Raw genomic sequence first — 27,474 nt, 5'->3', positions numbered from 1 at the left:
CATACCTATGATAAAGTTTAATTTATAAATTAGATACAGTAAGAGATTAACAATAAAGTTTAATTTATAAATTAGATACAGTAAGAGATTAACAATAACTAATAATAAAATAGAATAATTATAACAATACACTGTAATAAAAGTTATGTGAATGTGGGCTCCCTCAAAACATCTTACTGTACAAGTTTAAAGCCTTTTCCATACTAACTAAGCACTTATCATCCACTGTGGCCATAACTTCTGCAGTTTGAGGTATGACAGCAAAACCAGTATGAATTTCCTTTTCCTTCTTCAAAATTTCATGGATAGATTCGTTCTTATTATAGATCGGAGCACGTCAGCACATGATTTTTTTCGTAGCCTCACTGAGTCAAGAACTTTCCCCTTTTCACCTGAAGTACTCTGTGGCTACTCTGTGGCTTCTCTTGGCATAACTGAATTGCTAGCATCACTACTCTTGCACTTTGGGGCATTAAGTAAAGTAAGGGTTACTTGAGCACAAGCACTGAGATACTGTGACGACTGATCTGACAAACAAGATGGATACTAACTGACTAAGGGGCAGGATATGCTGGACAAAGGAATGCTTCACGTCCTGGGTGGGCCGGCACGAGATTTCATGACACTACTCAGGACAGTACACAATTTAAACTTTATGAATTGTTTATTTCTAAACTTTCCATTTAATATTTCTGGACCACAATTAACCATGGAGTAACTGAAACTGCAAAGAGAAACTGAAGAGGGGGGACTACTATAGAGCTGTTGGCTTGGTAAGACCGTCTGGTAACATGGAAAAACTTTCTGAGGCCTGAGATAAATAATCCTCATTTCTGGCCACAATCTGAATTAGAATGTATTTTTCTTACTTTTAAAAGAGTCCCACTGGGTCAACTGTGTATTCCCCAGTTAGATAAAGGCACTTGCCATATTGTATTATAGGGGAGCCACATGACTGCCACACTGATACACACCTTGGAAATATGTGCCCTAGAATGACCCAACATGCAGCCTAAGCAGCAATGGTCTCAGTATAAGAATCCAAATTAGTTAGGATACCACTCATATTTGGGACCCTTTCTAAAAGGAGATCTCGTTTCACAAACACTTCCAAAAGGGTGAGGATACTGAATTAAGGAACATAAAATAACTGTTACTCAACCAAGCATTCTCTAGGACAGTCCTGAAATATTTTGTCAGATGTTGTTTACTCTAGCTCTGACTTTTTCTTTCCATTAACAGCAGGGCTGCACAGTATAAAGGAATGTTTTTTACTGTTATTTTCAATGCTAACATCCTTATATGCACAATTTATTTCTATTCTTATATATTTCTTTATTTCAACATATGGGCACTTGTGAGTTTAAGAAGAAAGAAGATTCAATTTTGTGATGCTCAACAAACCTTCCATTTTGTTGATAAAATGCTTCTTCAAATTCCCGTAATGTTTTACGTAGTTTCTTTTTTTCAGCTCTGGCTTTCCAAAGTTGTTCCAGTAATTCGGGCCTAAAATTGAAATGGGAAGAAAACATTTGAAAGGGCACTTTTGATTCATTATGTTCTTAACAATGTTTCTAACCCTGGCTGCAAAATCAAGCCAGCTGGGGAGCTTTTAGAATATACCAATGTCTTAAGTTTCACCTTGGAGCGACTAAATCAGAATAGCTGCTGGTAGGGCTCTGCATAAGTATTTAAAACAAAAACAAAAACAAAACAACCTCCCACATGATCCTAAAGTGACGCCAGGGCTAACAACTAGAACCAAAGGCCACATCAGGTAAAGAAGCCGAAAGAGCACAAACTAACAGACGACTCTCAGCTGGTTCCAGCACTTTGTCATACAGCAAACGTAGAATTTTAGTTTTTTTTAATTTTTTTTTTTTTTTGCGGTACGCGGGCCTCTCACTGTTGTGGCCTCTCCCGTTGCGGAGCACAGGCTCTGGACGCGCAGGCTCAGCGGCCATGGCTCACGGGCCCAGCCGCTCCGTGGCATGTGGGACCTTCCTGGACCGGGGCACGAACCCACGTCCCCTGTATCAGCAGGCGGACTCTCAACCACTGTGCCACCAGGGAAGCCTGTTTTTATTAATTTTTAAAACACACTAATTTTCAATAAAGAAAATGTGAATCACAACGTGTATTTGTAAAGCACACTTTTTAAAATGGGTGTATTTCTTTTCTTTACTCAATTATTTAACACTGAATTTCTTTGCGTATAAATTTTATTACATGAATAGGTTAAAATCACAAACCAGGACACATACATAGAAGCTGCTCGAGTACTTGACAATCGGAGATCTAGAGCCAGTTTTTCTTGATTTTCTTCCATATCAGATTCTGAGTTTTCCAATGAAGACTGTGCCTGTACAGCAGTTTTCAAGATATCAGTTAACTCAGAGGACAGACTAACACCATCTTCTTCTTCTTCCTAAAAATATATACAAATAGAGAATCAAACATGCCATGATTTCAATTTTTCCTTTAGGAAAAAGATCAGAGAATAATTTCTCTTAAGGATTACCTTGATTTCTTCAAAAAAATGTGCAGTTTCTCCTTCTATGATTGGCTGTAACATCTGACCCCTTCGCTTGGTGGATGGAGATCCCTGTAACAATAAACATATAAGTGGGTTACATTTTAAGTATTTTAAATGTTCAATGAAGATTCACTTCACTAATAAAGTTAAAATAAAGTTTAATAGATCTTAAACTTTATTTTCAAAATTCTAACCATATGCTTTAAAATTTTTTAGGAATTCCTTACTAAATTTATTTTTGCTTTTTTCTTGTTATGTATACATAAGAGTGACAAATGATAATTTATGTCTAGGTAATTCTAAAAGAGCTCATTCAATAAATGTTTTTAAAATTCTAAATAATAATGTGTGACATATTATTTATTTAATTGGGAGCATTTTTCTTTTTAACCAAGCTGTCAACTTTTTTGGTCTGAGGACCCCTTTATACCCCTCTTTAAAAAATAACAGCTTCATTAAGATATAATTCATATACCATAGGGACTTCCCTGGTGGTTCGGTAGCTAAGACTCCGTGCTGCCAATGCAGGGGGCCCGGGTTCGATCTCTGATCAGGGAACTAGATCCCACATGCTGCAACTAAGAGTTTACATGATGCAACTAAAGATCCCGCATGCCGCAACTAGAAGATCCTGCATGCCACAACGTAGATTCCGCCCGTGTGCCGCAACTAAGAACCAGCACTGTTAGCTAAATAAATAAATATTTTAAAAAGATGTAATTCATATACCATAAAATTCACTCTTTTAAAGTGTACAATTTAGTGGGTTTTAGTATATGCACAAAGTTGTACAACCATCACCACTATCTGATTCTAGAACATTTCATCACCCCAAAAGGAAACCCTGTACTCATGAGCCCTCTCTCCCCAGCCCATGGCAAACAACAATCTACTTTCTGTCTCAATGGGCTGGTCTGTTCTAGATATTTCGTATAAATGGAATCATACAATATGTGGCCTTTTGTGTCTGGCTTTTTTCACTTAGCATAAATGTTTTCAAGGTTTATCCAAGTTGTAGTGTGTACCAGTACTTCATTCCTTTGCATGGCTGAATAATATTCCACTATATGGATATACCCCATTATGTTTATCTATCAGTTGGCTGAACATCTGGACTGTTTTTACACTTTGGCTATTATGAACAATGCTACTCTGAAGACTTGTCTACAAATTTTTGTGTGGACATATGTTTTCAATTCTCTTGGGTATATACCTAGGAAGAGAACTGCTAGGTCATATGGTAACTCTATGTTTAAACTTTTGAGGAACTGCTAGCGCCATCTGTTGGAAAAATGATTCTTTCCTATTGTCTTGGCTTAATTATTATTTTTTTAAATTTTTATTTATTTTATTTATTTTTTTTTTTTGCGGTACACGGGCCTCTCACTGCTGTGGCCTCTCCTGCCGCAGAGCACAGGCTCCGGATGCGCAGGCCCAGCGGCCATGGCTCACGGGCCCAGCCACTCCAAGGCATGTGGGATCTTCCCGGACCAGGGCACGAACCCGCGTCCCCTGCATCGGCAGGCGGACTCCCAACCACTGCGCCACCAGGGAAGCCCTTGGCTTAATTTTTAGATTCCAAATTTCTCTTTATGACAGTCATATTTAGGCGTCCATAAGATCTAGAAATGCTTCCTATAGACTCAGTTTTTAAAAACGAATGTGTGGAATTCTAAGATGGTTTTCATAAATAAATTCAAAGACTATTTATACTATTATGGAATTATGAAAATGTCAGTGACACACAAAAAATACATTGTAATCAAAAGATAAAATCTGTATTAAACTATCTTATGTGTGAAAAGAATATAAACTATAAAGGATTCACTGTTCAAAGAAAACTGATTATATCTAAATACTGTTAAGAGATGGCCAACTAAAAAAACAGCCAGTTAAAAAAGAATGTTTATATAAGGGCCAAATAAAAGGTGCTCAGAAGGCCACTGTTAACATTCTAATAATGAGTAGCCAGAGTCGAAGCCTAAAGGGAACCCTATTCCAAGAGGCCATCAACATAAAAATGGCCTGCAAGCTTAAGCAAACCATAAGCTCCAGAGAATTAATTCCTAGGAGATGATGCAGAATGGGCACATGCTGTTTATTATTTGAGCCTGAGAGACATCTAGAGCCATACCATCTAAGGGTTAATTTGGGGATAGCACTTAATATGCACGTAAGCATTTGAGTTTTCATTTTTTCTCAAATAAAATGCACATATATATGAATAAGTATTATTTTAATAGACTTTTTTGTTAAAAAAGATGAACTTGAAAAAAAATCAGTTTACATTATTGTGCAATTAAGTGAACATCATCACGATGGCCATCACAAAAGTAATGTATTTTCAAAGGCATGAATTTAAATGGAAAGAAATTACGCAAGCGTCTGAAATACGAGTTTTTAATTCTACAAGTAGGTGACCCTGGGCACATCACTCCTGAGTTTCAGGTTCATCATCTGTGAAATGAGGCTACCAGCCTCTCTACCTGTTGTGACTTAACTTGTCAGGACTTAATGACATAATCATAAGTAAAAATACTTATAAGAGTGCCTGGGAGGTAATAGTAGGCATTTATTATTAATTTCCTATTCTTTTAAAGCAGTAACCTCACCTTACATACACAATTCTTGTTACCTTGGCTGTGTATTTCTCTAATATACCACCATAATAATAATTTTTTTTTAAAGAGTAGGTTTTGGTAAAATGAACTAGATAAATATTCGCATGTTTTACTTACAAGGACAGGAATGATGCTAGCTCTTGTCAGCATCTGTTTTACAAGTCTGTATCTATCATAAAGAGGTTTAACAATGTGCCTTTCTTCCCTGGTTACCTGAAGCAAGAAAAATGGAAATCACCTAGTCATCAGAAATCTAAAATTTCTAAAACATTGAACAATATGACTTTCCCTGCAATTTTTAAAAAGTAATTTTAAATAAGTAGGCAATCTCCCAAATGTAGGAAACAATGCTCTATGAAACAGCTCTGAAGATGTGGGCCACAAAAGTGATTCATGTTCTTTAAGACAGAAAATAAAAATAAAATGTTTTCAGCAAGAGAGACATTACCGGCCTTCCATGTTGACTTTCATAATAAAGAAGACTTTTCTGGAGAGAAGTTTTCTCTTCTACCAAATGATCTTTTGTCATTTTCTAGAATAAAAAAAACAAAAAACAAAAAAAAAACCCCTCCCATTAGCAGCATCATTCCCTTCCCCAGCACAATGTAAATAATTTGGTTGAAAGAGCAGCCCATTACCACTCTTTTTTTTTTTTTTTTTTTTTTTTCTTTTTCTTTTTGCGGTATGCGGGCCTCTCACTGTTGTGGCCTCTCCCGTTGCGGAGCACAGGCTCCGGATGCGCAGGCCCGGCGGCCATGGCTCACGGGCCCAGCCGCTCCGCGGCATATGGGATCCTCCCAGACCGGGGCACGAACCCGTATCCCCTGCATCGGCAGGCGGACTCTCAACCACTGCGCCACCAGGGAGGCCCGCATTACCACTCTTGCTTAGGTTAATAAGAACACATCCTTTGCTAACGGATTTGCAGGCAACATTTTTCAGTCTCTTGGAGAATCTGGTCTTCTAAAACTAGGTACCAACTGCCTTTGGTGGTTTGATTTATTATATTTTATCTGAATAAGTTATGAATACCAGAGCTTAGTACCAGTTACTTAGCCTCTTTTTGTTCAACATCCTGATCTGTAAATGGGGATACTTCACCTACCTCACAGAGCTCTAATGAGGACTAAATGAGTTAATACGTTGTAAAGGCATTTACACAGTGCCTATTCAGCACACAATAAACAAAATAAATGCCTATTAGTTTATTTAATTTTGCACATAATCTTTTCTTTTTTTTTTTTTGCGGTACGCGGGCCTCTCACCGCTGCGGCCTCTCCCATTGCGGAGCACAGGCTCCAGATGCGCAGGCTCAGCGGCCACAGCTCACAGGCCCAGCCGCTCCGTGGCATGTGGGATCCCCCCGGACCTGCATCGGCAGGCGGACTCCCAACCACTGCGCCACCAGGGAAGCCCTGCACATAATCTTTTATTAGCATTATAACTATAATTTTGTTGTGCGTGGGCACATACACAAAACACATGCACACAACAAGTACAGGTCTTAAACCTGGTGTTTCTCCTAAACTGTTAAAATCTGGCAGCAGTATAGTGGAAAGATCCTGAAAAAAGCTCAACAATGTCAATTTGTGACCCTAGCCTTCTACTCTATGACTTCAGTTCATCTGGCACTTTCTTTATACTGAAAGTAAGATACTCTTCTCCCATCTTTCAGTACTCTAATGGTAGTAGGCAGGAATCCCAAATTTATTTGCCCATAACTCCTTCTCCCTTTGTTCCACAGCACGACCTTTTAACATACCAATGAACCAATGTTCCACAGAATACACTTTAATCCAAATAAAACTCTCCAATTACTCCTAGGACTAATTAAAACTACACTGTTTGTCATCACAATGAAAATTAGAGGTACAAAAAAAACTTCAGTGGATACGTACTTCCTATAACAAGCATTTTAGATTATGTACGTTCAGTAGAGGATAGCTAGGTGTAGACTCTGTAAAACATTGTGATTTCAGCCTCAAGCTTGAACCTTAAACCTAGGAAAAGGAATTTGAATAAAGCTAATCCAATCAAAATCATTTATAGAAAAGGGGGTGAGGAGAGGAGGCTGGTATAACATAAAAGCAAAACCAAGAAAAATGGGGGGAACTTCTCTGGTGGCGCAGTGGTTAAGAATCCGCCTGCCAATGCAGGGGACACGGGTTCGATCCCTGGTCCAGGAAGATCCCACATGCCGCAGAGCAACTAAGCCCGTGTGCCACAACTACTGAGCCTGTGTTCTAGAGCCCGTGAGCCACAACTACTGAGCCCACGAGCCACAACCACTGAAGCCCGGGCGCCTAAAGCCCATGCTCCGCAACAAGAGAAGCCACCGCAATGAGAAGCCTGTGCACTGCAACGAAGAGTAGCCCCCACTCGCCACAACTAGAGAAAGCCTGCATGTAGCAATGAAGATCCAATGCACCAAAAATAAATAAAGAATGAAAGAGGACTTCCCTGGTGGCGCAGTGGTTGAGAGTCCGCCTGCCGATGCAGGGGACGCGGGTTCGTGCTCCGGTCTGGGAGGATCCCACATGCCGCGGAGCGGCTGGGCCCGTGAGCCATGGCTGCTGAGCCTGTGCGTCTGGAGCCTGTGCTCCACGGCGGGAGGGGCCACAACAGTGAGAGGCCCATGTACCGCAAAAAAAAAAAAAAAAAAAAAAAAAAGAATGAAAGAAAAACTGGGGAGAGGAGCAACTAGAATTTCTAATCCAGCTCTGTTTGAAGGGAGAAAGACTCCAATATTTCAATCATGAGGTGTACTCTGTTGTCAAGATAAAAATGCTCATCAGGATTCATCACTGCCTGGACAAAAGTTCACCTAAGACCATCTACCTCTGTAGTCTCCCAGCAAGTTTCATCTGATAAATGATCTTGGTTGCCAAGTGCTTTGACCAAGACTGCCCTAGGCATAGGCTATACTAAGTAATGGTTCTTCATAAAAATGCATTCAATTAGTCCTCATAACCATATTGTGTTAGTACTTTAATGGACATAATCGCAGTCACATGGTTGAAGGGACTCAGCAGCAGAATGCACAAAATATAACCAGTCAGGAACCGGCATAAGCTAAGAGTTTAATAGGTACAACTACTAAGATACAAGGGCAAGATTGAAACTCAGGTATATTTTGTGCTCGTAACACACTCATCTTGCTAACTGCCTCCAATATAAGTGAATAGACCATGTTCTAGTTTTTTTAGTTTTATTATTTTGACTCAAGCACTTCTGCTGTGCTGATAAAAACATGCTTCTATAACTACAAACCTGGAGAGTAAACTAAGGCCAGCAGACTACCTAGACATCTTTATGCCACTATTGTAATTATTCTATTTCAGGTATTCTAAAGGCTAGTCTGGGCAAAAATCATAGCTCAACATTACTTTGATATCTTCTGGAAGACACCTCTCAACACGTTTTTCTTTCAGTCTTTTCAGAATAAGTTCAAGTGTTGCTTCCTTAGATGGCTTCTTCTCCTTCTGAATGACCTGGGATTCATCTTCATTCTCTTCATCTTCATGGTCTAGAGAAGAGCCAAAGCTTTTTGGAAGAGTGTTACTACGTGGACGTGTCTGAGGTACAAACTCTCCATCAGAGGTTTTGTGTTTTGCATCTACATTTCAGAACCAAGAGGGTAGATCAGTAATACTGATTTTAGCTAAAATAAAGCGAGGTCAAAAAAGATGCAAGAGATGCAAAAGCAAAGTATACATCAACAACACACAGGCTCAGATATTTCAAAGTCACATGAAATATTTAAATTATATATATACACTGAGAGAACTATATGGTTTTTCTTTCAACCAATATTCATAGAAAGCCGACTAAAGTAAGATGCTCTGATAAGCATACAGTAGTAAACAAACAAACATGACCTCTGTTGTCATGGAGCATGTATTCAGGAAGTAAAAAACAAAAACTAAGTAATCAGATTAATAAAATAATTTCTATGAGTGCTAAGTGCTATAAAGAAGATAAAATAGAATGATGTCACAATGTTAAAGAAGTGTGCTTTTTGGAAGAGCAACTCCTTTGGATGGAATTGACAAAGAAGGCCTTTCTGAGATGGTGACATCCTACTTGAACATGGATTTAAAAGGAGCTAACCTAGCATAGAAGATTTAGGGGAAGAACATTTCTCCCCAGTTGAGGCAATAGCCAGGGCAAGGTCCCTAAACTATGATATATTTAAGGAACAGAAAATGAGGAAAAGTGATAAAATGGGCAAAGGGCAGAGTATAAAGGGCCTTGAAAACCTGGGTAAGGGGTTTGGACTTTATTCTAAAGTGGAAAGGGAAGCCCACTGAAGAGCTATGAACAAGATAGTAACATAGTTTTTATAAAAGATAATTTTGGCTGCTATGCAGAGAATGCACTGTAGGACAGTAAGAGTGGAAGAAAATTGGGAAATTAGTTAGGAGGCTAATAATTTAACGACACTCATTAGTAATACATTCAAGGTAGTGATTCTCACTGATGGTTGGAAACTGGTGTTAAATGAGGAAAATTTTGACAGAATTTTAAGGGAAAATTCTAAAGAAGTAGGAGAACTTATGTAACCATAAGAATGCAAATAAACTCAATGACAATAGGGACCCTGTTTGTCTTGTTCACTGCTACAACCTCAGATGTCTTCAAGTACTTGGTATTTACAGACACTAAAATTTCTGTTGAATAAATTCAAATGAATAAACCAAAATGTGATGCTCCAGATTACAAACCCACACTTGGTACAGATAATTTTTTAGGTATTAACAATTATTAAAAAGCATGTTCACTAAACACCCACAAAGGAAATATACCTTCGCATGTGCTATACTGGACTGACACCCAGTAACACACGACCTAGTTTTTGATTCAAGACAACTTACAATTTAGTCTTTGTAGTATAAAAGGCTGATGATTATTCTTAGCCTTAGATGAAATACCCACCAAAAATTCTTAATACCTGCCTAAACCCAAAACTGCTTAATATTTGAAATGTTTCATATAAACTTCATAATACAATACCACCTGTGAATATATAATCTAGGGTACCCTTCAAAAGACTACTACTAATAAAAACACATGAAAGACTTTTGGAAGAATGTAATATAGTATTGCAACTTTGACCATAACTACTAAAAGAACAAGAGAACTTTTATTTTGCCAGATAGTGTCCAAGATTTAAAATTATCAAAAATTATAACTATAATTCTCAGATATTATTATAAATATTTTAAAATGAAATTATATTAGAAAAATGGCACATTTTATACCTTTGATCTGCTTTCGCAGTTTGGTGAGCTCTGTCATCCATTTTAATACCTTTGGATTGGCTGCTATATCACTGTAGGAGGGCTGAAAAATTAAGAAAACAGAATCACTGATTAGGCACTCATCAACCCCCTACTGCGCTAAGTCCCTCTCTGATAATTGCCTTTGCCCAAAGGAGCTGCCTGGCCCAAGGTTACAACCCTTCGTCCAGAGCAGCCAGCATCCATGACTGGTTATGTGCAATTAAAAAGGACTGGTGCCCTCATCTCAATTCAGGTCAATCCTGAGCAGCCATCCTAGCTTGAGACCCCGTGGAATCTCCTCTACTAAACCATGCTGGCCTCACTCCTTACAGCTACCATTCTCCCTAAACACTCCCTTGGAAATCATATGCACTGAAATCTCTGTCTCAGAATGTTTCCCAGATGATCCAACCTAAAACAACCCTACCACTATAAATCTACTCATAGATAGACACTGGTCTTTCATAAAGATAGTTTAAGAGATTTGTTAACATCTCAATAAAATTAAGATATGAAATTCTAAAAAAAGAAAGAGAATCCATTTAAACCTTTGTGGGTAAGCAATGGTTTTTTGGTTTTTTGTTTTTTTTGCCACGCCGCACAGCATGCAGGATCTTAGTTCCCTGACCAGGGATTGAACTCACGCCCCCTGCAGTGGAAGCGTAGAGTCTTAACAACTGGACCGCCAGGAAGTCCCAATGGTTATTTTAATTTATGCCCAAATAGTATTTTATAGTTCCCATGGCAGAGATTTCACTCAATCCTCATTTCATCTTACTTTAAGTAGACAGGGCAAGATATTAAGTAAAGCTCTCTCGGAGGAGGGCCTATGAACTTGCAGAAGCCAGATTTGAATATGGGTCTTCCGACTCCAAGTATAGGACTTTTTCCACTTCACATGTTCTAATTATTAAATATCTCATCCCTCCACCCCCACCTCCCCTGGCTACCTGTGGTTTTTGAGAGAGCACAGCATTAACGTGATTTGTCAATGTAAAGTATTTGCTTTAAGAATTCTACAAGCTGTTTTCCAATAGAAATATAAAAATGCAATGGTGTAATGGCAAGAATACTGGTCTGGAATCAGAAGGCTAAGGACCTATATAATCTCAGATCTACATGATCACTATTTCTCTGGGCATCTTAGATTCGTTCTCTCTCCCAGGAAAGAGATGCACTAAAGCTCTCCAAGAAAGTTCCAACAGATCTACCTCACAGTGGACAATGTTGCAAACTTACCTTGCTATTTCTTTCCCTTTCAAACTGTTCCTCAAATTGTCTGATTTTTTTCTGAAGTTTCTTGACTAATTGATATGGTGTTCTGTCTTCTCTTTTTTCATCTTTTGAACTAAAAGATGATCTTCGAATCCTGAATTAAAACAAGAGGTAAATACTGTTAGTTAAATCTTTAAGTTATCGACACCATCTCTCTTATTATCCTGATAAAACATGATACTATTACCAAGAAGTATATTTTTAAAGTGAAATTAAGTCCCTAACACTAAAGGACAGGTAGTAAAAAGAAACTTAAACTATGTTAGAGGCCACAAAATTAGCTAACACAAGTAGCGATGAAAACAATTGGGAATCATTCAAAAGTTGTTTGGGCAAAGGCAGAAGAGAAACAAAGACATCTAGCAGCTCAGAGCTCTTTTGGTGTTCAAACTGCAAAGGAAAGGTTCTAACTTTCAGGATCAATTTTAAGTTTTGACAATAAAAACATACAGTATTGGTGAGCTCCACTTGCGGCTTCCCTTCCAGAGTTCTATATTTCAGTAACAAATGAATAAAAACACCATGGAAAGATGTCTTATTGGACAGCAAACCCCAAAAATACCTCAGTGAACTCAGAATTTAGGGGCACCCAAAATAAAAAATTACAAAAGCATGCTTCATGAAATAGGGGAGAAAGCTCTCAACTGCAGGTCTGGAGGATTAAAATCTCTCAAAGGACCTGGGTATGTGATAGGATTCACCTCCTGTAAGAACATAAAAGTCATATACCTAGCAAAAGAAAGTGCTTTCGATGAGGAATCCAACGTTTCTGGATCATGTAGGAAACGCTGGCTTTGCCCAAAATCTAAACTCCGGTGTGATAATACTGGAGGACAGTCCTCTTCCAGAGGATGATGATTCATTCTTCCAGCTTGTGGAGAGAGTTGAGCTTCTCCAGACTCAGAGTCTTCCTGCCAAGACTTAAAAGCAGGAAATGGCTCTGCAAAACAAACACAAAGAATAGTACCATGGGTCTCTTGGTTCCACATGGAAAAAAAGTCACGCAATATCAGCTATATGTTCTTTAAACCTTTATCATTATGTAGTGGTTCATATAATAATTATGGGTTACTAGGGTCTTCATAAAGCCTACTATAGTTTAAAATTGTCTGAGCTTCATTTTTCAGCTCAGAGTTCTAATTTCACATAAGGAGTTAAACTTTAAATTTCTGAACCCAGTCACAAAGCAAGAAGGGACACTGTCAAGCTCTTTAAAATTAAAATGTTATTTTTCAAGTAGGGAAAAGTCTTCATTTAGAAACAGTAAACACTTAACAGTCATCAGTTAGGAATTTAACTTAGCCAAAACCTGCCAGGTGAATAAATCATCCCTCACTGTAAAATGACTGTGTTAAGAACTGGAAGCTATTCCCCATGCTATTCAGAACACTTATCAAATGGAGTTCTTGGACTCCAAAAGAATTCTAACCTTCCCAAACAAAAGCAGCTAACTCACCTGACAGTACCTGGCCTCTAACATTAAACTGTGGTGGTTATTTTCTGCTACAGGATTCCTGTGTATAATACCTATTTTAATAATTAAACACCCAAAAGTATGACCAAGACAAAATTTAATAGCACTACTCCCTCTTAAGCACATTTATTTTATTGGAGTTATCCTGTATGTTCTCAAATGAAGCCATGTTAAGATATTTGATGTCTTTGCACAAATAAGGTTTGATTACATATAGAACATATATAGATAAACACACAATCCACAAATATACTCCAAATACAAAATTATCTTCAAGTATCACTGGATTCAGGGTGGGGATTGGGACTTTTCCATCTACACGTTAACTTTATAACTACAGCGTAAAACTTTGATACTGTGGCTTTCAATAGCAAAAATAAGTTAAGTATTTCTGGATGCAAAAATGGCTTGACAGTGTCAGAAATCAAGAATGACATTTTCTTTTTCTTCACACAATACCTACGGATTGCTACTAATTTAGTTTAGCTTTACGCATTGCCAATTTAAAGCATTACTTTTTTTCAGGGTAATAACATAATTAATTTAGTTTTTAAAGCCCAGATCAATCTGATAACTAAAAATTGAGTACTAAGTGTGCAATCCCATAATAAACCCAGCAATAAAGTGATTTTCAAAACAACCCTTGTACCTGCTTCCCAGAAAATAAGTAACTGGTAATAAACATTTTATGAGAAATCTCCTGTTTTAAGAAAAGAAGGAACTAACAAAAACAATATTTTCTGGGTATCATCTTTAACCCAGAATAGTTTTCCTAATATATGGGGACAGCAGGAGAAGGGCTAATAAAAAGGCAAACAAAGTGAACCATAAAAAGGCAAAAAAGCTAAACTATGGCGAACCATACTTACCCTCCCCATCTCTCTGCAGATGCATTGTTTTGAAATCAATGAGGGGAAAAGTGATAGGGCATGACGCTAATAAAATGGAAAAAATGGCAAAAAATACTAAAGTGAACACACAGCACAGTCAGAACAAACCATACACATAACTAACACAAAGCCAAAGATACCAAAAACATTTCCCTAAAACCAGTTAGGCATTCTGCTCAAAAACTTTATTCAAAGAAATTACTACTAACCAAACTTTAAAAACAAACACAAACATACATTTCCGTTTCAGCAAGCAAGGCAAAAAAAAAAAAAAAAAAAAAAAAAAAATCAAAGTAGTGCTGTTCTATTAAAATTCAAACATAAAACTGAAGAAATGGAAACTTAATCAGGTACTGTTGAAGCTTTTCAGTATAAATGATTTGACAGAAAAATATTTCCTTTAGTTTGCTCTTTGAGAAGATCCTACTGTATTTCATTCAATAGTCAGCAGGGAAGAATCTGAAGTAAAGATGTTGTCTACTTACATTAAAAACCAAGATCTTTGGATGGCTGCTACAAATGCATACTGGTGGCAGACATGTGCTACCTGCTTGCTAACTGCATTCTGCTGACTACCCTTTACAAAAAAACAAAACCCACATACTTAGGAAGATTGAGGTGGTCCTCCATTTGAAGTCACCCCACTTCTCTATTAAGAGTCATTTCAAATGGGGTATGTCTCTGATTCCAAGGTATGTAGGGTCTAAAGTAATTTGGTCTCTTAAGGAAGACTATTATTTAGAATATCTTGACTCCCAGTTGTAGAAAATCAGTCTCTGTATTATGGGGCACAGTTGGAAAGAACAACATGGTCTGCTAACAGCTACTCTCCCAAGCACATGCAGAGTTCATGACTGAGAAGTTTACTCAGATGTCTACTGCTCTTGGCTCTCTGAAAGTCACTGACCCTTACTCCTGGAAGAGCCAGAAGGAGGTCTACGAGGACTTGTCACAGCTGTTGAGCCAGGTAGCTAACAGGGCAGTTCAGACACTGAAAATCAGGGATCAGGAGTACATAGTGACCTACTTTCCCTACCACCACAAGTTGTAAAGGATGGATTCTGACAAGGCAACAAAAGAGAGCCTACCATCAGGGTCTCTTTGGGGAAGCCTCCAGAAAGCTGAAGCTGGACAGAGAATGTCCTATCTCCTCAGACAATGGAAAACAAATGGTCTTCTATGCTTAAAACTTAAGATCAGAACCCTCAGGACAAAGACTGTAAAGGGCTATTTATCTGCATCCTCCAAAAAGAAGCAGGAATAAATCCTCTGTCAGAATCCCAGCTTCATCTTTCACAGACTCTTTTCCTACTACAGCTCAAAGGATGCTCTGTTGACCACCACTCCTTTTCAGTGACCATGCCAGGATAAATAACTAAAATGGACATCTGATCTTCACTGCCACCAGAATGCTAACATATCCCTAACTCTGGGGAGCATCTTCATAAATTCCAAACATCCTGAATAACCCAGAACAAAGTAAATGGAAGACAACTTCCTGATTTAGTCTAAGTTAAGACACATAATATGCCATTAGGCATGCCAAACATCTAGACCAAAAAAGGGGGAGGAGGGGGAGGAGGAACGACAGCAGTAAAGATTGGCACAATGATTTGTTTGGGGCTTTTAGAAAATTGGCTATACCTTAAAAATAAATAAATAAAAATGTTCCTACTGTGATCAGGTACATAGACTTGAGGTGGCAAAAGGAGTCCGTGGTATTGGCATTGCAATTCGTCTTGTTATTGCTACTGTATGTCACTGGCTAACTTGCCAAAGGTGAGATTACCAAGGGATCTTCATCCCAGTGAACAAATATACAACTTTAAGATTTCTGAGTGGTCTCCTTGTCTCTTTACATAGGAAGGTGTATGATCCAGAGGCCTCCTGGATCCAAATTTGCTTCTTACTTCCACTCCCAACTGCAACATTTTATTTGAAAGTTTACAAACACACAGCAAAGCTGAGAGAATTTTAAAGTGGACATCTATATACCAAGCACCTAGATTCTACCATTAACATTTTACTATACTTGCTTTATAATATTCCCATTCCATTAACCGTCTTATTTTCTTCATGGATTTCAAAGTAAACTGTAGATACCTGTATACTTCCCCATAAACACTTCTGCATGCAAATCATTCACTGAAGTTCAGTATTTATTTATACTTCTTGCTTCTTTTGATTAAAAAAAAACTTACATACAATGAAATGCAAGTCTTAAGTATATATCTGCTGAGTTTTGACAAATACATATACCCATGTGGCTTGCCTTTTTAAATTAAACTTAAAATTTCTCTCCTTTGCAAAATTTGTTAGGACCCTGTTCCCATACCTTCATAACCTAATACAGAGATACAGGGATAGAGTACAATATGTGCTTACAAATAACCTTGAAGATAATTTCTTTTTAAATGTATTCCTGATGATTATAAAGAAAAGGTACATAAGCCCTCTGTTTAAAGTGGTGAGATCCCCAAGCCCTAACATACCAGACTTTCAAAAACTGGGAGACAGCACCTGGTTTAACAATTAACAAAATCCTATGCTTGATTTTATTTTTTTTCATCAGTTTTAACATCCATCTTCAGAGCTAATGGATAAAATAAGAACTTCTAGTTCAAATGAGATAGTTGCCCCATAATTTCATTAGTGCATTTGAGTAAAAATAGTCACTCACTCTTATATGAATCAAATAAAAATGAATAAGGTTGCTAAGAAAAGGGCAGTAATCTCATTACTGCCTTAGGTAATTTCAGTTACAAATAACATTATCAGGAAAATAATGTGTGTGGGTAAAATTACCTTCCCATTTATCACCGTCAGAAACGTTCTTCAGATCTAAATGTGGAATTTGGACACATGCTGCCTCCCCTTGAACACCAACACTTTGACCTCCTGGCACTTCTGATTCAGTGTTGGCATTCAAATCACATATCTTGCTACTAGAATCCTGTATTTTAAAATAAAGAATACATTTCACAACAAAGAAGCTTTTCACACCCTGCTTAAAGACAACCAGCATATATCCCTGTGTAGTCTTCATTAGTTTACTGTGCCTACAGTTAACTGTCCCACTCCTACCATTCAAACTATTTTCAAATACAAATGTGCAGTTTTATAATACATCTTACTGGAAGACAAAGTTTGGATCCCAAATTGAGAAAACTGTTTTCATAACTAAGTTTCTTGTAACCAAAAGTGGCAAATAACACAAAAACAAAAACAAACAAAAAAACTAAAGTGGCAAATCAAGTTGCTGCTTAACTGTAAAACATTTAGTAAGAGTATTTACATTTCAATCTCCTTTAAGCCTATTAAACCCAAGAGTTAAGGTCAGATACAATAACTGGTAGATTAAACCTAGTCGAACTTTTAAGAACCATAAGAGAAAAATAATTCTTACCAGAATGAAGTGTGACAATTTATCACTGTCAAATGACAAACATTCTTTCCTAAAAATCAAGTAAAGTTATTAGTCTTTTAAGAATAAATTGGTTACTATCATTGCATATTTCTTACCTAGATTCCTCTCTTCCTCATACAGTTAGGATTTATAGGGTGAGAGCATAAAACAACAACTGGACATATGCCCATTCTTTGGAGCCTTATTATCTGAAAATCACACACTACTGAAAAGATCCACAGAATCAGTTCAGGTTTAGAAAAATTAAGTAACATTTACCACCCCTTTACACAGCCACTCCCCCAAAACAAAAACACTTTAAAAGGAAAAATATAATCCACAATAAATAAAAACCAAAAGAACTGAATGTATAATGGAAAAGATTCTATAAAAATAAATATTAGTTTTAACCAAATAACTTTATTCTCTCCTACTCTGGGACATTTTTTTCCTTTTTAAAGATTTTTTAAAGGTATAGCTATATACCTATATTTTAAATCTGATGGTATTCTATTACAATCAAAACAAGGTTACTACTTCTAAACCTCTCCTTCCTAAAAACATAATGGTAACGTGTAAAAAGTAAATTTATAAAATCTCAATTCACTTCTTATTTCCCCATAAAAATTAACCCCCATCTAGAACAAGTGTTAAAGCAAGCTGTCACAAATGATCTCTACCTATTTGACCAGTCAACACACAGTATCTAGTATCACAGTAGGTTATCAGTATGCCAACTGCGGGAAAGTTCTCCTCCCCAAAGACACTGGGGCAATTTACAAAGATACTCACTGGTGCTGCTCCTACCCTGCCATAAAAGAGTGTGCGTAAAAGAACTGCAAGAAGACAGGTCTTGATCTAAATATGGATTCTTGCTGAGCATGAGAAACAAACTAAATTCCCTGGGAAGCAAAAGCCCTCTTTTGCTTAGAGTGGGAGCAAATGGGGGGATGAGCTAAATTCTACCCTAACAGACTAAAAGACTTAATCACCTAAATTTGAGAAACATTGAGTGTTAAACATGCAAAATGTAATCCACTTAACCAAGAAAATCTCTGGGTCTAAAAACAAGTTTGCTAACCTATACATAAGTTGAAGGGGAAAGAGCTTTCTTGAAAAAGATTGAGTCCTCACTAAATGGATCCTTATTGTTCTACCAAATCCAGATGTCATCATTCTGGGGATGCCTGTTAATGCTGTTAATCTTTTATCTTCAGCCCATAGCTCCAATATTTCCTGGGCTGGAAGAAGATCATTCCTGCCTCCTGAAAGGAAGCACAAGGAACTGCTGTAAGCAGGAAATCTGTGGACCTTCAGAGTATGGGGACGCTCCAGAGACATGGCTCCAAAGAATTTATGTGCCCTCAGAGAACAGGTTTCCTACCCACAATTAAGAGAGACAATGGCATTAATGCAAGTTTACCCTTGCCAACAGGCTATCACCAAATTAGTAATGCTGTATGGGACTTCTCAGTATTTACAATCTGGTCTCCAACTTCATTACTAATGTGTTTTTAGAATATCAAATCATCATTCTGAAGAAAATTATAATACACTTCTTAGCAATGTCTTAAAGAATCATAAAAAGAGTAACGACACCCAAAACCTACTTTAAAACATTCTAGAAAGTTTCTGTTTAAAGGGACTTTATCTACCGAGTATCTATAGGGACTACATATGGCTGAAATACTCATTGCCTCAGGGATCCCCCTTCCATTACTGCTGGCCAAGGACAAAAACAAGCACCAACTGCATAGGACTGTACTGGGACACATGGAGGAGTAGTTAGAAGGGGAACAAAAACATCCCTACATATTTGTTGATGCAACTATGTTACAAACTTTCAGTTAGCTATCCATAGTTCCAAGACTATGAATTAACTCACTGAAATGTATTCAGAATATCAATAAACTCCCAAATTGTTCTACAAATCAGCTGAAAGTTTTAAGTGTCTCCAAGAAGGCTGTGTTCTTCCTTCTGAACGTTTTCCAAGTTATAACTAATGTCTGTCTGAACCTGCATCTACTTTGAATATTTATGGACATTTAATATGCTTTATACTTACCATCAAAACAAAACATTTGTTTTTTTAAGATCATCTAAAATGTATGTTATAATAGATAGCTTCATCTAAAAAATTCACCCCAGAATCTGTAAAGAACTCCAATTCTCAAAATGAATAATTAATTAGCAACAACAAGAGAAAATGCTTACCTCTCAAGACAGCCATCTTCACCATCACCATGGTCACTGCATGGCTCTAACAGTATACCTACAGTCTGACAAAAAGAACGCACCACCATATTAATGGAGTTCCCATCACTTACATATGAGAGGAAGTTTCTGATCTAAATTAGGATATTAGATTATAAGTTAGTCAAATGCCTCTCTTTAACTACTACTTATAATAGTCTATAGACGTTAGCATCTCTTTTTACAGAGAGTAATTTATCTTCCTCAAAACCCGAGTCTTATGTGTGTTTGTGTGTGTGTGTATAAAATGAGGACCCTGCATTTCTTGCTACCCCAGCGGGCAGTAGGTACTGCTACTACTATCACATTCTTTTTCCTTCCTTAGAATTCTCTCCTCTGAAAATGATGGTCTGCTACTTCTCTTTCTCCTCAGCCATGAACATACAGGTTGGTTAACTTCCTAGCAGGTAACAGAGGAGTCATGCAGTTCACCAGATCCCTTTATTACATATAATTGAAATAACACCTCTGAACCTCAGAAACACATGAGAAGGCTCCTGCATTTTCCAATGGGCTTAGTGACATCATGCCATGCTTATTCCTCCCTTAAAATAAATACCTCCCAAGTCTAATGCAAATGTCTTGTGCATTACTTCAAACTATGTAAACTTTTTAGTGTCTCTGATGATCACTTCTGAAATCAACAAAAGCTTTGATCTTAGATTCTTCTTAAGAAACTACCACTTGTGCAGTTTTGTTTAATATGTAAGACAGGCAGTCTGGAAAAAGCTATTAAAATACTTCTCTCTTTTCCAACTAGATAACTCTGTGAGGCTAAATTGGCCTCATGCACTAGAAACAAAAGAACCTACAGAACAGAGAATGCAGAAGCAAGTATGAGAATCCAGCTGACTTCTGTTAAGGCAGACAGACATTAACCAGATTTGTAGATATATATAACAATGCCATGCCTCAAATTAACTATTTTTAAAAATAGCTGCTTTTGAGCAGAAGTAAGAAGAACTACAATCTTGCAGCCCGTGGAACAAAAAACACATTCACAGAAAGAGAGACAAAATGAAAAGGCAGAGAACTATGTACCAGACGAAGGAACAAGATAAAACCCCAGAAAAACAACTAAATGAAGTGGAGATAGGCAACCTTCCAGAAAAAGAATTCTGAATAATGATAGTGAAGATGATCCAGGACCTCGGAAAAAGAATGGAGGCAAAGATCGAGAAGATGCAAGAAACGTTTAACAAAGACTTAGAAAAATTAAAAAACAAACAAACACAGATGAACAATACAATAACTGAAATGAAAACTACACTAGAAGGAATCAATAGCAGAATAACTGAGGCAGAAGAACGGATAAGCGACCTGGAAGACAGAATGGTGGAATTCACTACTGCAGAACAGAACAAAGAAAAAAGAATGAAAATAAATGAAGACAGCCTAAGAGACCTCTGAGACAACATTAAATGTAACAACATTCACATTATAGGGGTCCCAGAAGGAGAAGAGAGAGAGGAAGGACCCGGAAAATATTTGAAGAGATTATAGTTGAAAAATTCCCTAACACGGGAAAGGAAATAGCCACCCAAGTCCAGGAAGCGCAGAGAGTCCCATACAGGATAAACCCAAGGAGAAACACGCCAACACACATAGTAATCAAATTGGCAAAAATTAAAGACAAAGAAAAATTATTGAAAGCAGCAAGGGAAAAACGACAAATAACATACAAGGGAAATCCCATAAGGTTAACAGCTGATTTCTCAGCAGAAACTCTACAAACCAGAAGGGAGTGGCATGATATACTTAAAGTGATGAAAGGGAAGAACCTACAACCAAGATTACTCTATCTGGCAAGGATCTCATTCATATTCGATGGAGAAGTCAAAAGCTTTACAGACAAGCAAAAGCTTAGAGAATTCAGCACCACCAAACCAGCTCTACAACAAATGCTAAAGGAACTTCTCTAAGTGGGAAACACAAGAGAAGAAAAGGACCTACAAAAACAAACCCAAAGCAATTAAGAAAACGGTCATAGGAACATACATATCGATAATTACCTTAAATGTGAACGGATTAAATGCTCCAACAAAAACAAACAGGCTTGTTGAATGGATACAAAAACAAGACCCATATATATGCTGTCTACAAGAGACCCACTTCAGACCTAGGGACACATACAGACTGAAAGTGAGGGGATGGAAAAAGATATTCCATGCAAATGGAAATCAAAAGAAAGCTGGAGTAGCAATACGCATATCAGATAAAATACTTTAAAATAAAGAATGTTACAAGAGACAAGGAAGGACACTACATAATGATCAAGGGATCAATCCAAGAAGACATAACAATTATAAATATATATGCACCCAATATAGGAGCACCTCAATACATAAGGCAATTGCTAACAGCTATATAACAGGAAATCGACAGTAACACAATAATAGTGGGGGACTTTAACACCTCACTTACACCAATGGACAGATCATCCAAAATGAAAATAAATAAGGAAACAGAAGCTTTAAATGACACAATAGACCAGATAGATTTAATTGATATTTATAGGACATTCCATCCAAAAACGGCAGACTACACTTTCTTCTCAAGTGCGCACAGAACATTCTCCAGGATAGATCACACCTTGGGTCACAAATCAAGCCTCAGTAAATTTAAGAAAATTGAAATCATATCAAGCATCCTTTCTGACCACAATGCTATGAGATTAGAAATGAATTACAGGGAAAAAAATGTAAAAAACACAAACACATGGAGGCTAAATAATACGTTACTAAACAACCAGGAGATTACTGAAGAAATCAAAGAGGAAATCAAAAAATACCTAGAGACAAATGACAATGAAAACACGACGATCCAAAACCTATGGGATGCAGCAAAAGCAGTTCTAAGAGGGAAGTTTATAGCAATACAACCCTACCTCAAGAAACAAGAAAAATCTCAAATAAACAATCTAACCTTACACCTAAAGGAACTAGAGAAAGAAGAACAAACAAAACCCAAAGTTAGCAGAAGGAAAGAAATCATAAAGATCAGTGCAGAAATAAATGAAACAGAAACAAAGAAAACAATAGCAAACATCAATAAAAATAAAAGCTGGTTCTTTGATAAATAAAATTTGTAAACCATTAGCCAGACTCATCAAGAAAAAGAGGGAGGGGCTTCCCTGGTGGCGCAGTGGTTGAGAGTCCGCCTGCTGATGCAGGGAACATGGGTTCGTGCCCCAGTCCGGGAAGATCCCACATGTTGCAGAGCGGCTAGGCCCGTGAGCCATGGCTGCTGAGCCTGCACGTCCAGAGCCTGTGCTCCGCAACAGGAGAGGCCACAACAGTGAGAGGCCCGCGTACTGCAAAAATAAATAAATAAATAAATAAATAAATAAATAAATAAATAGATGCTGGAGATGGTGTGGAGAAGAGGGAACCCTCTTGTACTGTTGGTGGGAATGTAAATACAGCCACTATTGAGAACAGCATGGAGGTTCCTAAAAAAACTAAAAATAGAACTATCAGATGACCCAGCAATCCCACTACTGGGCATATACCCAGAGAAAACCATAATTCAAAAATACACATGTACCCAAATGTTCACTGCAGCACTATTTACAATAGCCAGGACATGGAAGCAACCTAAATGTCCAACAACAGATGAATGGATAAAGAAGATGTGGTACATATATACAATGGAATATTACTCAGCCATAAAAAGGAATGAAATTGGGTCATTTGTAGAGATGTGGATGGACCTAGAGTCTGTCATACAGAGTGAATTAAGTTAGAAAGAGAAAAACAAATATCGTATATTAACACATATATGTGGAATCTAGAAAAATGGTACAGATGAACCTATTGCAGGGCAGGAATAGAGATGCAGACGTAGAGAACGGACTTGTGGTGTGGACACAGGGAGGGAATTGGGAGATTAGGATTGACATATATACACTACCATGTGTAAAATAGATAGCTAGTGGGAACCTGCTGTATAGCTCAGTGCTCTGTGATGACCTAAATGGGGGGATGTGGGTGGAGGGGTGGGAGGGAGGTCCATAGTGAAGGAATATATGTATACATATAGCTGATTCACTTCATTGTACAGCAGAAACTAACACAACATTGTAAAGCAACTATACTCCAATAAAAAGAAAAATATATCTAGATGCAAAAATCCTCAACAAAATATTAGCTAATCAAGCACCTAAAAAACTACTAAAAGAACTATACACAACAACCAAGTAGGATCTATCCCAGGTATGTAAGGCTGGTTCAGCATTTGAAAATCATAATGTAAGATACCATCAACAGGCTGAAAAAGAAAAATCACATGATCTTATCAAGCAATGTAGAAAAAGCATGTGACAAAATCTAACGCTCACTCATGATAAAAACTCTTAGTAAACTAGGAACAGAAGGGACTTTTTTAACTTGATAATGACTGTCTACAAAAAACCTACACCTAACATCATACTTATTGATGAGAAACTCTATAAACTTTCTAACTGAGTTCAGGTACAAGGCAAGGATGTGCCCTCTCACCACTCCCTTTCAACACTGTATTAGAAGTCCTTGCCAATACCGTAAGGCAAGAGAAGGGAAAAAAGGTTAGCAGATTGGGAAGGCAGACATAAAACTATCTTTGTTCACATATGACATGATTGTCTATGTAATGTAGAAAATCTGAAAGCATTAACAAAAACAATCTCCTGGAACTAATAAGTGATTATTAGGTTGCTGGATACAAGGTTAATAAACAAAAGTCAATTGCTTTTCTAAACACCAACTGCATTCTGAAATTAAAACACAATACCATTTACATTAGCACCCAAAAAAGTGAAATATTTGGGTATAACATTTATATGAGGGGGACTTCCCTGGTGGTACAGTGGCTAAGAATCCACCTGCCAATGCAGGGGACAGAGGTTCGAGCCCTGGTCCGGGAAGATCCCACATGCCGCAGAGCAACTAAGCCCATGTGCCGCAACTACTGAGCCTGCGCTCCAGAGCCCGCGAGCCACAACTACTGAGCCCGTGCACCGCAACTACTGAAGCCCGAGCACTCTAGGGCCCATGTGCCACAACTACTGGGCCTGCGTTCTGCAACTACTGAAGCCCATGCGCCTAGAGCCTGTGCTCTGCAACAAGAGAAGCCACTGCAAGAAGCAGCCCGCGCACCGCAACAAAGAGTAGCCCTTGCTCACTGCAACTAGAGAAAGCCCGCACGCAGCAACGAAGACCCAAAGCAGCCAAAAAAATTTTTAATTAATTAAATTAATTTTTTAAAAAAGATCTATATGAGAAAAACTACAGAACTCTGAGGCACTAAATCAAAGAAGAACTAAATAAATACAGAGTATCCCATTTTCATGGATTGAACGCTCAATATTGTCGAGATGTCAGTTCCTCCCAATTTGATGTACAGATTCAATGCAATCTCAATCAAAATCCCAGCAAGTTGTTTATGGATATTAACAAACTGCTTCTAATCTTTATGGGGGAGGTAAAAGACCTAGAACAGCCAACACAATACTGAAGGAGAAGAACAAAGTTGGAGGACTGATACTACCTGACTTCAAGACTTATTATAAAGGAACAGTAGTCAAGACAGTGTGGTACTGATGAAAGAATAGACAAAGAGATCAATGGAACAGAACAGAGAGCCCAGAAATAGACCCCCATAAGTATAGCCAACTGATCTTTGACCAAAAAGCAAAGGCAATATAATGGAGCAACGATAGTCTCTTCAACAAATTGGAATTGGAACAAATGGACACCCACATGCAGAAAAATGGATCTAGGCAGAGATTTTACACCCTTCACAAAAATTAATTCAAAATGGATCATAGACCTAAATGTAAAACACAAACTATAAAACTCCTAGAATATAACACAGGAGAAAACCTAGATGACCTTGGGAATGGTGATGCTTTTTTAGATACACCTCCAAAAACACAATCCATAAAGCAAGTAACTGATAAGCTGGACTTCATTAAAATTAAAATCTTCTGCTCTGCAAAATTTGATATCAAGAGAATCAGAAGACAAGCCACCGACTGGAAGAAAATATTTGCAAAAGACACACCTGATAAAGGACTGTTATACAAAAAAAGCAAAGGGCTCTTAAAACTCAATAATAAGAAACAACCCTTGAGACACAGATGTAGAGAACAAACATATGGACACCAAGGGGGGAAAGCGGCGGGTGGGGGGGGGCGGTGGGGGGAGGTGGGATGAACTGAGCGATTGGGATTGACATATATACACTAATATGTATAAAATGGATGACTAGTAAGAACCTGCTGTATAAAAAAATAAATAAAATTCAAAAATTAAAAAAAAAAAAAAAAGAAACAACCCAATTGAAAACTGGGCCAAAGACCTTAAAATACTTCTCACCAGGGAACTCCCTGGTGGCCCAGAGGTTAGGACTTGGCACTTTCACTGCAGGGGCCGGGGTTCGATCCCTGGTTGGGGAACTAAGATTCCGCAAGCGGCATGGCACAGCCAAAAGAAAGAAAGAACTAAAACTCAATAAGAATACAAAACCCAATTTAAAAAAAAAAGACTTCTCACCAAAGAAGATACACCTCTTTATATAGGAGATGGCAAAGAAGCATATGAAAAGATGCCCCCACATCATATGTCATGAGGGAAATGCAAATTAAAACAATGAGATACAACTACATACCTATCAGAATGGCCAAAATCTGGAACACTGACAACACCAAATGCTGGTGAAGTTAGAGAGCATTAGGTATGCTAATACAATGCTGATATGAATGCAAATTGGTACAGCCATTTCAGAACACAGTTGGCAGTTTCTTAAAAAATTCATACTGTATGATCCATCAATTGCACTCTTTGGTATTTACCCAAAGTAGTTAAAAACTTAAGTCTACACAAAAACCTGCACACAGATGTTTATACCAGCATTATTCATAATTGCCAAAACTTGGAAGCAACCAAGACGTCCTTCAGTAGGTAAATGGAGAAATAAACTGTGGTACATACGTACAATGGAATACTGTTCAGCACTAAAAAGAAATGAGATATCAAGCCACAAACAACACACAGAGGAACCTTAAATGCACATAACTAAGTAAAAGAAGCCAATCTGAAGCTACATACTATGTGATTCCAACTATATGACATTCTGGAAAAGGCAAAACTATAAAGACAATAGAAAGATCAGTGGCTGCTGGTGGGATGGGGTGTGAACAGGCAGAGCACAGTTAAAAAAACCCAGTATATTATATATTTTTCCAAACCCATGAAATGGACACCACCAAGAATGAACCCTAAGGTAAACTAGACTTTGAGTGATTATGGTATGTCAGTGTAAGTTCACTCTTGGTAAGAAATGTACCATTCTGGTGAGTGATGTTGATAATGGGGGAGGCTATGCATATGTGGGGGCAGGGAACATATGGGAAATCTCTGTACCTCCCTCTCAATTTTGTTTGTAAACCTAAAACACATCTAAAAATAGTCTCTTAAAAAAGAAAAAGAATTCCTGCTTTCTTAAAGTAACTAATACACCAACTTCATTCAGCAAATCTACTGAGTTGCCTACTATCTGCCAGGTGACATTTATTTGTTTGGTCATATATTCCACAAATACTTAATGAATACATACTATGTGTTCTAGATAATGGGGATGTAATAATAAACAAAACAGATGAAAATCTCAGCCCTCATGAAGTTTACAGTCTAATGATGAGAAACAAACTAACAATAGATATGTGCAATGGTGACAGAACTATTAAGGGGTAAGGGG

The 27,474-nt window shown here is 37.7% G+C and overlaps 1 protein-coding gene across 14 annotated transcripts in view; it reads right to left on the bottom strand.

Annotated features, from left to right (window-relative positions):
• Positions 1 to 27,474, bottom strand: part of FAM13B (family with sequence similarity 13 member B) — an 85,995-nt gene that overhangs the window by 3,125 nt on the left and 55,396 nt on the right. For 8 of the 14 annotated variants that reach the window (XM_082621864.1, XM_082621871.1, XM_082621865.1 and 5 more), the window contains 13 exons: positions 19,699 to 19,763; positions 17,485 to 17,533; positions 16,884 to 17,031; positions 14,058 to 14,123; positions 12,444 to 12,654; positions 11,679 to 11,808; positions 10,419 to 10,500; positions 8,544 to 8,773; positions 5,606 to 5,689; positions 5,275 to 5,370; positions 2,522 to 2,605; positions 2,265 to 2,428; positions 1,405 to 1,506 (listed from right to left, as the gene is read on the bottom strand). In XM_082621864.1, the coding sequence (XP_082477990.1) occupies positions 1,405 to 1,506; positions 2,265 to 2,428; positions 2,522 to 2,605; positions 5,275 to 5,370; positions 5,606 to 5,689; positions 8,544 to 8,773; positions 10,419 to 10,500; positions 11,679 to 11,808; positions 12,444 to 12,654; positions 14,058 to 14,123; positions 16,884 to 17,031; positions 17,485 to 17,533; positions 19,699 to 19,763 (1,511 nt within the window). The remainder of the gene's footprint in view (positions 1 to 1,404; positions 1,507 to 2,264; positions 2,429 to 2,521; positions 2,606 to 5,274; positions 5,371 to 5,605; positions 5,690 to 8,543; positions 8,774 to 10,418; positions 10,501 to 11,678; positions 11,809 to 12,443; positions 12,655 to 14,057; positions 14,124 to 16,883; positions 17,032 to 17,484; positions 17,534 to 19,698; positions 19,764 to 27,474) is intronic. The other 6 variants (XM_082621872.1, XM_082621869.1, XM_082621877.1 and 3 more) reach the window with 3 other exon arrangements.

The sequence above is a fragment of the Mesoplodon mirus genome (assembly GCF_964341445.2).
Source record: "Mesoplodon mirus genome assembly, chromosome: 5".
NCBI lineage: Eukaryota > Metazoa > Chordata > Mammalia > Artiodactyla > Ziphiidae > Mesoplodon > Mesoplodon mirus.
The sequence above is the reverse complement of the archived record's forward strand: the minus strand, read 5'-3'. Positions and strand labels throughout refer to the sequence as shown.